General features: G+C 38.6%; 1 protein-coding gene across 1 annotated transcript in view; it reads left to right on the top strand.

Annotated features, from left to right (window-relative positions):
• Positions 1-13,540, top strand: part of CNTLN (centlein, centrosomal protein) — a 263,928-nt gene that overhangs the window by 242,311 nt on the left and 8,077 nt on the right. Inside the window, exons 26-27 of the mRNA XM_014542362.1 lie at positions 6,234-6,419; positions 9,830-9,907. Coding sequence (XP_014397848.1) covers positions 6,234-6,419; positions 9,830-9,907 — 264 coding nt within the window. The remainder of the gene's footprint in view (positions 1-6,233; positions 6,420-9,829; positions 9,908-13,540) is intronic.

Genomic DNA, 13,540 nt, shown 5'->3' with positions numbered 1-13,540 from the left:
CCCCTGGCCCAGGCCTGATGCCTCTGGCCCAGGCTTCAGGCCTGGGCAGGGGACCCCCATCTCCCACCGATCACCGGCTCCGCCCTCACCCAGGCCTGACGCCTCGGTCAGAGGCATCGACCCCCATCACCCTCCCATCGCCGATGGGCCCCTTGCCCAGGCCTGACACCTCCACCACAGGTGTCAGGCCTGGGCAGGGGACCCACATCTCTCTTCCATCGCCGGCTCTGCCCAGGCCTGATGCCTCAGCCAGAGGCGTCGACCTCCATCACCCTTCGATCACCGGATTGGCCCCTCTCCAGGCCTGATGCCTCAGCCAGAGGCATCAGGTCTGGACAAGGGACCCCCAGGCCCCTCCGATTGCTGGCTCCGCCCCCCGCCCAGGCCTGAATGCCTCTGGCCCAGGCTTCAGGCCTAGGCAGGGGACTCCCATCTCCCTCCGATCACCAGATCGGTCCCTCACCCAGGCCTGACGCCTTGGCCAAGGCGTCGACCCCCATCACCCTCCAATCGCCGGATCGGCCCCTCGCCCAGGCCTGACACCTCAGCCAGAGGCATCAGGCCTGGGCAGGGGACCCCCAGATCCCTCTGATTGCTGGCTCTGCCCCCAGCCCAGGCCTGACACCTCGGCCAGAGGCGTCGACCCCCATCACCCTCCGATTGCAGGATCGGCCCCTTGCCCAGGCCTGACACCTCTGCCAGAGGTGTCAGGCCTGGGCAGGGGACAACCATCTCCCCCCGATCACCGGCTCCGCCCCCTGCCCAGGCCTGACACCTCTGGCCCAGGCTTCAGGCCTGGGCAGGGAACCTCAATCTCCCCCCTGATCACCAGCTCCACCCTCGCCCAGGCCTGATGACTAGGCCAGAGGCGTTGACCCCCATCACCCTCCGATCGTCGGATCGGCCCCCCACCCAGGCCTGACGCCTCAGGCCTGGGCAGGGGACCCCCAAACTCCTCCAATTGCCGGATCGGCCCTTGCCCAGGCCTGACGCCTCTGCCAGAGGCAGGAGGCAGGAGACCCCCATCTCCCCCCGATCACCCGCCCAGGCCTGATGACTAGGCCAGAGGCGTTGACCCCCATCACCCTCCGATCGTCGGATCGGCCCCCCACCCAGGCCTGACGCCTCAGGCCTGGGCAGGGGACCCCCAAACTCCTCCAATTGCCGGATCGGCCCTTGCCCAGGCCTGACGCCTCTGCCAGAGGCAGGAGGCAGGAGACCCCCATCTCCCCCCGATCACCGGCTTCTGGGGCCGGCCTGCAGCCCAGGAGGGCGGCTCGTGCTGGCAGCTGTGCTGTCCCACCCTGCTGGCGGTATGCAAATTAGCTGCCATCTTTGTTGGTGGTTAATTTGCATATTGCGCTGATTAGCCAATGGGAGGTGTAGTGAAAGTACGGTCAATTACCATGTTTGTCTATTATTAGATAGGATATTGATCTTTAATTAATAATGTGTTTGGGGGGGAACTATGCATTTCTTTAAACTTTTCTGCACATTTGAAATTTTTCACAATAATTCAAGAAAAATGCACTTTGGAGAATTTTGACTTGATTACAAAGGGGTAAAATCATCTCTCCCATTCTCTCCCTTGGAATTATACAAAAGATAAGGAGAATTAGAAACAAAAATTCAACTTCTTTTTACGGCAAACGTAGGTCAACTAAAACTCTGTATTTTGAAATACATGGAAGAGTAGCCAAAAACAAGTAAGATTGAAGATACACAAAAGGAAGTAGAAATAAGACACCAGGGGAAGAATACTTAGGTGCTGCAGACCTTTGAAAGACCAAGCAAAAATAGTTTTCTAAGATGCTTACATGAGGTACAGACCTTAAATCCTGTGCTTGCAACAGTAGAATGATCTATGCTTCGTGTTAGGAGCTTCCTAGAAGCGGTTTATTTTCAAGGAGACGAAAAGGCAAGGCTTAAGGAGGAATTACACAGACAAGGCAAATCTGTAGGAGGCTTCTTTTTTCATAGCAGCCAAGAAAAGAGAGTCCTTACATTATAAAACAAACAAACCATAACAAAAATGACCTCGCTAATAGAATTTATCAGAAAACAATTAAATTCAGGTGTAAAATTTCATCAGTTTGGAACATAGCACAGACCCCTATGCCACATAACTTTCCTCAAACAGATGATCTAGGAAACACTTTTCTTCTTCAAAACTGAGTCCTGGAAAATGAAGCTACATAGTTTCTATAAAAAGATATTAGAGTATGAATGGAGGAAATAAACAGGAAAAGTGAATGGCAGGAAAAGAAGTTTCACCACTGATAAGGTGCCATAAAGCATATTCATACTTAGTATAAATTACAAATATTAATGAAATAATTTCCTCTTAAAAGTACATGTTGCCCTAACCGGTTTGCCTCAGTGGATAGAGCATCGGCCTGCGGATTGAAGGGTCTCAGATTCAATTCCGGTCAAGGGCATGTACCTTGGTTGCAGGCACATCCCCTGTAGGGGATGTGCAGGAGGCAGCTGATTGATGTTTCTCTCTCATCGATGTTTCTAACTCTATCCCTTTCCCTTCCTCTCTGTAAAAAATCAATAAAATATATATTTTTTAAAAGTACATGTTTAAGGTGGAAATAAATGCAGAATTTAGGTTAAAGATGGTGAGACATAGGAACAGATGAAAGCAAGTTAGCAGAAAAAGAACTAAGAGAAAATAAAATTACCTCAGAAAAAAATATATATTGCTGATTTCATATATCTTCTATATACATAAAAGCGTAATATGCAAATTGACCAGATGGCAGAATGACTGGTTGGCTATGACATGCACTGACCACCAGGGAGCAGACGCTCAATGCAGGAGCTGCCCCCAGCCTGCAGGCCCCGATCACCCAATGGGGGATGGGGAACCGGGGGTGGGTGGTGGTGGACACAGGCTGCACCAGGGCCCTGATCACCCAGGTGGACAGGCAGCAGCATGGTGGGGGGCCAGGCTGGCTGCTGGCAGCTGGGGAAGATTGGCCCTGATTGCAGGCCAGGCCTAGGGACCCTCCCCATGCATGAATTTTGTGTGCCAGGCCTCTAGTATGTATATAAATATGTTGAAATTATTGTATTTAATTAAAAGAAAAACAAATTACAGATCCACAAAACAATATGAATGAATCTCTAAAACATCAGAAAAAAAGAAGTCAGACATAAAAGAGTATGTAGTATATCATTCCATTTATATGTTATCTAGAACAAGCACAATTAATATAAGATGATGTAAATCAGAACAGTTGCTGTCTGTGTGGGGGAGGAATTGCCTGGGAAAGGGTACCAGGGAAATTTCTGGAGTGTGAAGATGTTCTGTATCTTGCCTAGGGTGGTGGCTACATAGATGCAGACAATTGTCAAAGCTTCTAAAACTAAATACTTAAATGTGCAATAGATACTGAGCCAAATTCAGATAATTGCACCCCATCAATAAAGAGCAGATAAATTTAGTCTCATGAAAACTACTACAGAGGATGAAAAGAGAAAGATCCTTCCAAATTTTTTGAAGATTACACAAAATTAAAACCAATAAATCTCATGTTAGTGTAGAAATACTGGATAAAATATTAGCAAATAGAATTTAGCAGCACAATAAAAGATAACATATTACAGCAAGTGGAGTTTATTCCAGAAATGCAAGGATAATTCAGTACTAAGATAATTATTAATATTCATGTTAATAGATTTATGATGAAAAACGCATGTTTTTATGGATCCTAAATGGATTTAAGACAATTTGATATTTCATTTTTTATAAGAAATAAAAGTAAAATGAGTAAGTAACTACATTAAGCTATATAGTATATATTAATATATTAAAATACATTTCTTCATATATTAAAATAAGGCTCTCATCTCAAAAGCATTTCCTAGAAAGTAGACAGACTCAATTAAAATCAGGAACAAGTCAAGTATGGCCAATAATATTACTATTTAATATTATTCAGGAAGAACTTAATAAGCGATACAATAAGAAAAGTAAGGAATACAAGGTATAAACTTTGGAAAGAGATAATATTATCAATGTTTGCTGATATTACTCAGCTTCTAGAAATTTCAATTCAGTAAGCTAAATATATATTAACAGTCTTTATATGTACAACAATAATAATGATTAGAAGCACCTCCCCAAAAAGTAAAACGCCTAGAAATAAATTAGAACTAGAAAGAAAAAAACTAAAAATGATCCTCAGAAACAAAAACAAACAACTGGAAGAGAATACCATGGTCTTTCATTAGGAAGAATGAACATCCTAAAATGTTAACATGATCCAAATAAAATTTAACATGATTCAAATAAAATTACCAATAATAATTTTTAGGAGGATATAATTTAGACAAGCTGAACCAAATTTTATGTGGAAAACCAAACAAGCAAAAATTACCAAGAAAATAATCTTTAAAAGGAGGGTAATAGGAGGGTGACAGCCCCACCAGATGTTAACATTTATTATAAAGCCTCACTAGTTGAAATATATTATAAAGCTTCACTAATAAAAAGAGAGATGGAATGGAATAGAAAGTCCAGAAACTGGCCTAGACATACATGAGATCAGTTAGGGAAGGATGGATCTTTTACTAGCTGATGATGGGACTACTGAGTTTGAGTTTATGTAATAATTTCCTAAATGATTATTAATAGATAAAAGTATTAAAACTGAGAAATAAAATCTTAAAGGTAGCAGAAAAAAGCATGGCTAGAAAATGTGTTTATATCTCATTATGGATGATGCTTTTTAAAGTATCACACTAATTTCAAAGATAAGAAAGGGATAAGGTTCATTGAGTCCATAAAAAATTAAAAATATTTTTTATTTGCCTGGCCGGAGTGTCTCAGTGATTGAGCTTCGATCTATGAGCCAGAAGGTCATGGTTGGATTCCTAGTCAGGGCACATGCCCAGGTTGCAAGCTCAATCCCCAATGTGGGGAGTACAGGAGACAGCCTATCAATGATTCTCTCTCATCATTGATGTTTTTATCTCTCCCTCTCCCTTCCTTTCTGAAATCAATAAAATAAAAATATTTCCTTTGGCACAAAACATTATAATTACTGTCAAAAGAAAAATACAAAATATAAAAAATGTAGATATATACAACAGATATATGTATAATATGTATAATTTTCCTAATATATAAAGAATTCTTATAAATCACTAAAAATAGAAAAAGTGACGAAGAAAGATAATTATCTCTTAAGGCTGATGCTCAACTTTGTTTTTATTAAGAGAAATGAAACAAAAATACAGTGAAAAAACAAACTACACTGAAATACCAGATTGGTGTTTTGCTAATGGTATAGAGAAAGAAATACTTTCATATAGTCTTTTTGGAGGTATTAACATAGTGAATTAAATAATGGCTTTCAAAATTACAGTTATACACACCCTCTGATCGAGTAATTTCATTTCTAGGGAAATATCCTAGGATTGCAAAATGTATATATGAGCACCATTATTTATTGCAATATTGCTTGAACTTGCAAAAAAATTGAAAACATCCCAAACTTCTAGCTAGTCTGCTCTCAACTCACAAACCTAGGTGGGTCTCTGTTCACTCAGGTTAAGGGCTGTCTTTTTCTTATGCACACATAGGCATGGCATGAGCTAGCATTTATTTCTCAAAGGGGGAACTTAAAGACTCTTGTGAAGTAATCCCACAATTTTTATGATTTTTTAAATCCTGTATTGTTTTGCCCATACGTAACTTAATTGCACTTTTACCCAACTTGTCTTTATCAAGTTCTTCCAAAGCATTTTTAATCCAGTTTTAATAAAATAGAAACAACTCTTTCTGCTGGCATAATTCATCAGTTTGTATAATAATTAAATGAATTATGTAACTAAACTGTTACAACTAATATACCCACGTTCAGAAATAAATAGAACTGACTCTTGGCATCGGCTCATTTGGAAGCAGTGGTGCTCTGGCATCACGGAGAGTAGCCTGTCTGCTGCGAGTGCTCACCAGCCCGGAGAGCAGTTGGTGAATCTGAAAGAGGGGTTGGGGAGCTTGGGTTAACCCAGCAAGTTGGTTAAATGGTCATTTAAGAGAGCTTTTACTGCATACTGACAATAAATAAAGAACAATCCATTATGTTCCAAAATAAATAAAATCAGAGTGAACCTAATAAAAAAAAGATTTGCTAGTATCTTCACATTTTTATGTTATGAGAGCTCTATCTTCATTTATTACTTCCATATGAGCCTGCATTCTTTCCAATATGTTACAGGCTTTGGTCAAAGAGTTACAAGTTGATGTCCATACAATAAGGCGACAAATCAGAGAGCTTAAAAGAATGCAGAGAAAGAAGGATGCTCATAAAACCTCAACTCATAAAGCCCAGACCTTGGCAGCTTCTATCCTCAACATTTCACCATCAGATCTAGAGGAAATATTGGACACAGAAGATGAAGTGGTAAGATCACTTAAACATTTATTAATAAAGGGCCTTTGCACATTGAATTTAAGTACATATCTTTATTTTCAAATTCTTAGAATTTATCTTTAAGATAATATTTATGAAGGTAAGATTATTAATGCACCAATGAAAGATACATCAAGAGTATTGACCAACTTAAAAACCTTTAGAGAAATTTAACTGTAATATGGGAAAAAGCAAGTACATATAACCTCTAGAACTGCTTGTTTGTTATTCAGTCAGTTATCCTTTCCTATCTGTTTTCTTTAACGTAATTAATCATATATCCTGTAAGCTAGTATTTTTAGTTAAGCCAATTTGAATGGATTTAGTGTAGCAGGGTCACCATAGATTTGGGGATTCCTTCCTCCTGTGTGAGATTGGAAAAAGTAATAAATCTAGTGGCTTTCTTAGCTAAATTTAATTTTTGTTGACAAAGTTAAAAATATATTTATTCCTTTAAATCAGGTAAAATATTCCTGTCCAAGTGAATTTATGTGCATGTAAGTATAGGTCTTCAGTGGCATCTCTGTACCTCCTGGGAAAGGCACTGCACTTTTGACATAGTTGTTATCTCATAAACAGCAGAATCCCATCCTGTACACCAAGGGTGGGGAGCGTCCAGCCCTGTGGGCCCTTTAAGGCCTGAGAAATCCTTTGGCCTGGTGCTGCCAAAGCATTAGGGGTGAGTTCATTAAATGTTTGACCAAATAGAGCAGGCTAATTTTTAAGTTGATAATTTTGTATGGTCCACGAATGATGCTATAAATACCCACATGGCCCTTGCAGGAAAAAGGTTCCCACCCCTGCTGTATATGATCTGTGAAACCTGTGGAGGATACTCAACCCCATTCCACTGTTAAGTCTCTGAAATTTAATACCTTAATATTCAATTTTTCATTGTTTGGAAAGATTAAAGAGATGACAGCACCAGCAGCTTCCCAATAAATATTTGCTCAGTGAATAAAGAAAATGTTAGATTGACATGTTTGTGTAAGAACGTCCTCCAGTCCTCCATCAGCTTCTCAAAGGGCTTCTAGAGTAGAGAAGAGCTACAACTTGCAAAGGATATTTTGTTTGTTTGGTGTTTTGTTTTTTTGCTTACTAAATATTCAAAAACGTTTATTTTAAATTTTGAGATAATTTAAATAAAACATGAACACATTTCTGTGGCATTCCACCCATTATAATAGAGGGAATGGCTCCTCAGTTTAGTTCAGCTAATATTTAGTGAATAGCCATCTGTGCCAAGTATTCTGCTAATTTTTTTTTTTTTTTGCTGGCCAGTTATTTATTTATTTGCTTTACATATTATCTTTTTAAAAATTTATTTTTATTGTTAAAGGTAATAGAGATGTCCTCCTTTTTCCCCCCATTGATCCCCTCCATCCAGCTCCCGCCCCCTCCTGAATCATTATCTTTCCATAGTTAAGCATATATGCATATAAGTTCTTTGGTTACTCTCCACCTGCCCCTGCCCCCTTCCCTCTGAAATTCGTCTGCCAAGAATTCTTAGAAAAGTGGTCAGAGGAATCCTGCAGAGATTATTTTCATCCTGTGGGTGAGTAGGAAAGTGAATTATCAGTTTCCTCTTTTCATTACTTATCCACACTGTCCTTAGCTTTCTACTGAATATTGAACTTTGACGTATAGAGCATTATAAGAGACTAGTAGCCCTGCGCACGAATCCGTGCGCCAGTAGCTTGCCAGTAGCTCGCTGCCACCCTCTAGTAGCTCTCCGCCTGCTCCCTGCGCATGAATCCCCGTGTGCCAATAGCTCGCTGCCGCCCTCCTGCAGCTCCCCCTGCCTCTCCTCATAGCTTGCTGCCCTGCCCCCTCCTGTAGCTCTCTGCTGCCTGCTTGTAGCTCTCTGCCCCACCCTCCTGCTGATCCGTGATCCGGTCATTACTCGGTCAGTCGTTACACTTCACAGTGTAATGACCATTTGCATATTACATCTTTATTATATAGGATAGTATCAAATATAAGACATGCAGGAAATAATGCTACCTGTAGCAAGAGTATGAAATATATCTTATTATAGACTTAATTAAAAATTTGTTGATTCATAATGAGAAAGCTAACAAAAATTAAGTTTAAGGCCTCCACTCTTGCCTAAGGGTTTTAAAACAAGCAGATTTAGCAAAATCCCTAGTGTGTGTATGTGTGTTTGTGTATGCATGTGTGAACACAGATACATATTTTTGAAGACGGGACCCCCCTGCCCCTGCCTTTGTGTGGTCTCAAAAGATGCCCTCTCTGGGCTTACAAGTTAGAAAAAAACATCCCTTCTGATTGGACAAATAAAAAAGGATCACTTTATGGTCCCAAAGAATAAATGAAACCCTCCTGTGAAGAGGTGGCTCCCCTGCCTCTGGGCAGATGCAGTCTGGAGCCAGAGGACACAGCACTGCAGTGTGCATCTCACACAAGCTTGGGTGGAAGTCCTGCAGAAAGCAAAAGGACTAGTAAAAACACACTGTTCTGAGAAGGATCGGTACATCTCAATGTATTTACTAGACATAACTATAGATCAGAGCCTGTTTAGACTGATCCCTGAATCTTTCAGAGGTCTGAAGGGTTGACTGACTTACCCAACCAAGCAGAGTTCAAACCACCTAACATATTCCTTAAGCTATACATCAAACCCTAGTAAATTCATGTAAAAAATTGAGATAACCTATGTGAAGTGTCTAGCCTGATACCTGGCATACAGTAAATTTTAACAAATGCTAGCTTCCAAATCCCTTCCCTTTTTGAAAAGTCCATTTAAAAAAAAATGAATTATGAGTTTAGTAAATAATCAACTGCACATGTGAATATATTATACTTTTAGGAATATTTAACTTGATAATTGATGGATTAAAAATACTTAGTGACTTGCAGTACAAAGTTGGAGTGTCGGTTCCTGGCCTATCAGTGAGTTATTGGATATTTTAAATAAACAAGCCTACACCAGAGCCATGCCATATTATATTTTGATTGTAATTGTAACAATTACTCTTTAGTTATCTATTGAAAAGTCAGATTTTTTAATGTTATCTTATGAGGGTCACTTGTAAATAAATGATTCTTTTATACAGCTGCATCTTATTTTTCATTTTATTTTAATTGCTTTCACCTCTACCTCTGTTCCTACCTTGAGCTCCACTGTGAAAACAGAAAAAAAAATTCCTGACTTATATTGTCAATATAGAATTACAGCTTTATCTTCCATATGTATGTAAATATTTAGAAATTAAATATTAAAGAGCATGGATTTGAATATTCTCTACTTTTGAAAGACCAGGCTACTCTTTGTTGAATCCAGTTTTACTGATATCTCTCTAGATTTATTCAATATTTAATAGTATGAGCAACTTCATTTATATACAGTTAACACCAGTGTTTTTACTTTCCTCCTTTAGGAACTCAAAAGGACAAAGATAGATGCTGAAAATGACAGGGAGTGGATGTTGTATATTCAGAAACTTCTTGAAGGACAGGTATTTCATTTTCTACTTCATAGATGAAAACTAGATAAGAATTCCAAACCTTATATTTTTACTAAGTGCCTAACTTTTTGCTTATGCATTATTTGCTTCTGTTAGGTATAGAAGTATTCCAATAGGTAGACCAGAAGTTAACTCTCTATTTGTACTCCTGGACTTAACAAATGAAGTAGATGCCTTGGGAAACAGCCAACATGGATCTTAGCAAATGCATTAATTAAATTATTGAGTCAACCTCTATGCTTCCTAGACTGAAAAGGATCCATTCTCTCAGCCCTCTTAGGAAAAGAGATTTTTTATTATGTGTCTTTAAAGTTAGTGGTTATATGGACACCTGAGGAGTTCATGGGTTTCAGTGACCTTTTACTATGGACCTGTTTCCAGTCAATTCATGTTTTCCTCACAGCCAGACAGCTGTTTATTACTGTGTCTTCCTGCATTCCCTACAATATTTTCTACTGAGACCTCGAGCAGCTTGTTAGTGGGAAGTAAATATTGATTTGGCATCCTGTCAATGCAGAAAGAATGAAAAAATTTCCACCAGAGGCCCCTCAAACATTTTCCTATCGACATTTTCTGGGCCGCGTGGAAAGCTGCATAGAGGATGACAAGGCCAAGGCGAGTGGAAGTCCCGGAGGGGTCTATTGAGACTGCTGCTGTGACCTGTGTGATACTTTTTCCTCCCTTTCAAGTATTTTTTAATACACATATAGTCTGCTGGGAGGCGCCCCTCTTGTAAGTGATCAAGGGCAGTTTATTGGCAGGTGAGAGCCTTGCTTTTCTAGTCAGAGCCAGCTTTTGTTTCCACATCACTGACAGCATGTAATGTATTCTAAAACTTTTTCATTATAGTTTTTTTGTTGTTGCTCAACCTAATTGTTTATTTTAAAAATGAACTGGAATAAAAAGCAGCTAAAACATATTTCTCAAAATAGAAAAAAAAAGTATTGTCCTGTGAGTTTGGGAAAGTCGTAAATGTTTCTGTATGAAGATTAAAAATAAAGGCTGATATTAAATGAAACTTATTTTACATTTATATTAACAAATGGAGTTGTCTATGCTTTAGAAAAAGCCAAGAGTAAGTAAAGAATATCTGAACTATTCATATTTTTAGTATCAGTTTTATATATTTTGAAACTGTATTCAATAGTAAAAGAAGGTGATTGGCAATCTTTTTCTTAAAGTTATTTAAGTGCAGGCGTGCAAGTACTAAACATAGCTTTCTACTGTGACACTTGCTTTTGAGAAGAAATACCATTTGTTAATCATATCACATGCCCAGCACCAGCACCCAGCCCAGTGCCTGGCAGATCAAAGGAGTTCAGTAATGATTCTTATGGTCTGGTGTGGGGGTTTTTTTCAGCTGAAAATAATAAAAATAAACTTTTTAATGATTTTTAATGCTCAACTTGTAAAAATGACCCTTCAGTATGGAAATTTTTATGATCATTTTTTAACATAAAAATAAAAAATCCATATGTATAAATCTTTATTACATTTTACAAAAGCTATATTGACACCAGGCCTGGGGTTTTTTGACTCACACATGGAGATGTACACACACACACATTCTATGTATCTGGATGTATGCTTATTCTGGCCAGTTAGTGTAAAAAATCCCTTTAAAAATGGCATTGGACTGCTTAATATTGTAGTTTGATATAGTGCCTTTTTGTGCCACTGAGCCTGGACTCTGGAATGTAATTGCCTGGCAGTATTGATTTAATTGCCCAGGTTTATTTGTGGACTCCTAATTATTGACTGAGGTAAATTTAATTGAGCAGCCTTTATGAACACTGGGAAACCGCTGCTGTTGCTGCTACACGTAATGAACTGCAGCATGTGCCTTTAGATCATTTTTCAAGCTAATTTTATTCCACTGTGACAGCATGATAACATTTAAAAAGTCAAAGACTTTTTATTTTTATTACTGACATAGGTGGTTTTGCTGATGTCTTTGAATTTTGTGAGAAAAAAATAGAAACTTCATTGGTTGCACTTGAATGTCACTTTATTCTAATTATGCCCAAGAGAAAAATCTATAAAATGGAAAACATCTCTTTTTTTTCTAGCCTACTTTTCTTCTCTCTCAATTCCAGCAATTACATTTGTCCTGAATTTTAGAAAAGGTTTTCTTTATCCACCAGTTTTTTAGAGTCTCAGTGATACTCACGGGATTGTGTGGGCAAAACGTAGATATGTTCATTCATACAATTTATTTTATGATATACAGCTTCCTGTATCTGAGGTTACATGATCTTTAAGCTGTAGGACAATTGTGTACATTCCCTAAAATAAATACTAAATAATTCAGTGTTGGTATTTGATTATTAAAATATTTGGAAAATAAAATTATAGAAAAACTTTTCCTTTATGACCTTCCTCTGGGTTGGCCGCTTTATGTCAGCGATTTTCAACAGGTTTGCCGCAAGATTTTATAAAACATGCAATACTTGACTATTTATTGAGGGGCACTGAGCTCTTTTCCCTTAGATTATCAAATGGAAAAATGACCACAGCCAACACAATAGCCCTTCGGTGTGAATGCCCTGTTTTGAACCATAAATATATAGGTCATATAATAGAGTTGAATCTTATTGGTCATGTTGCATAATAAGGTTGCATCTGATTGGTTAATTTTTGGTACCAGAAATCCTTATATAAAAGTATAGGCACATGATTTTTTTTTAAAGTCACTTTGGAGCAAAAAAGATAATTACTCTTTTTTTTTTTGGTAAATCAATGAAAATTATACCTATTTTTGGTGCGATTGGCAAAAAATATATTTTTTGGTGTGCCCCAGAATTTTAGTAATTAGTTCATGTGTCCCATGAGATGAAAAAGGTTGAAAATTGCTGGATTATGTAATAGAATTCTGAGATCATAGGAGCTGATCTGGTCTGTGGTTTTCTCTTTTGTGTAAGGGTTAAGCCACAGAATTGTTTCCTGTTAAATAAACTTCTCTGCATTCATTTGTTGAAAATTTATATTGATAAAATATTAACCACAAAATAAAAAGCTGTTCTGCCATGTGTCAATATGGGACTACACAATAATAATACCTACTGCTACTGTTAGCCAAAAGTACATGAGAACTAAAAGGTCTAAAACCTTAACATGCCTACATTTAATACAGAATGCAAATATATGTCTTCATTACTTCAAGTGCTTCTGATGCAGTTGATACTTTTAGATATTTGATCTTTATCAGCACCTACCCTTTATTCCCACAGATTTCTAATAAGAATCACACTGAAAAAATATTTCTAATACCTACTTGTACTTTTTTATGGCATAACTGCTTTATAATTTCTTTTTTTTTTCTTTGTAACTCTTTTGGGTTCTTTTTTTAAAAATAAATCTTTATTGTTCAGATTATTACAGATGTTCCTCTTTTTTCCCCCCATTGCTCCCCTCCACCCGGTTCCCACCCTACCCCATGCCCGTACTCCCCACCCCCCACCCCCACTGTCCTCGTCCATAGGTGTAAGATTTTTTTAAAATATATTTTATTGATTTTTTACAGAGAAGAAGGGAGAGGGATAGAGTTAGAAACATCGATGAGAGAGAAACATCGATCAGCTGCCTCCTGCACGCCCCCCAGTGGGGGTGTGCCCGCAACCAAGG

This window comes from Myotis brandtii, unplaced genomic scaffold (assembly GCF_000412655.1).
Source record: "Myotis brandtii unplaced genomic scaffold, ASM41265v1 scaffold30, whole genome shotgun sequence".
NCBI lineage: Eukaryota > Metazoa > Chordata > Mammalia > Chiroptera > Vespertilionidae > Myotis > Myotis brandtii.
Note: the sequence above shows the minus strand (reverse complement) of the source record. Positions and strands in the feature narration are given on the sequence as shown.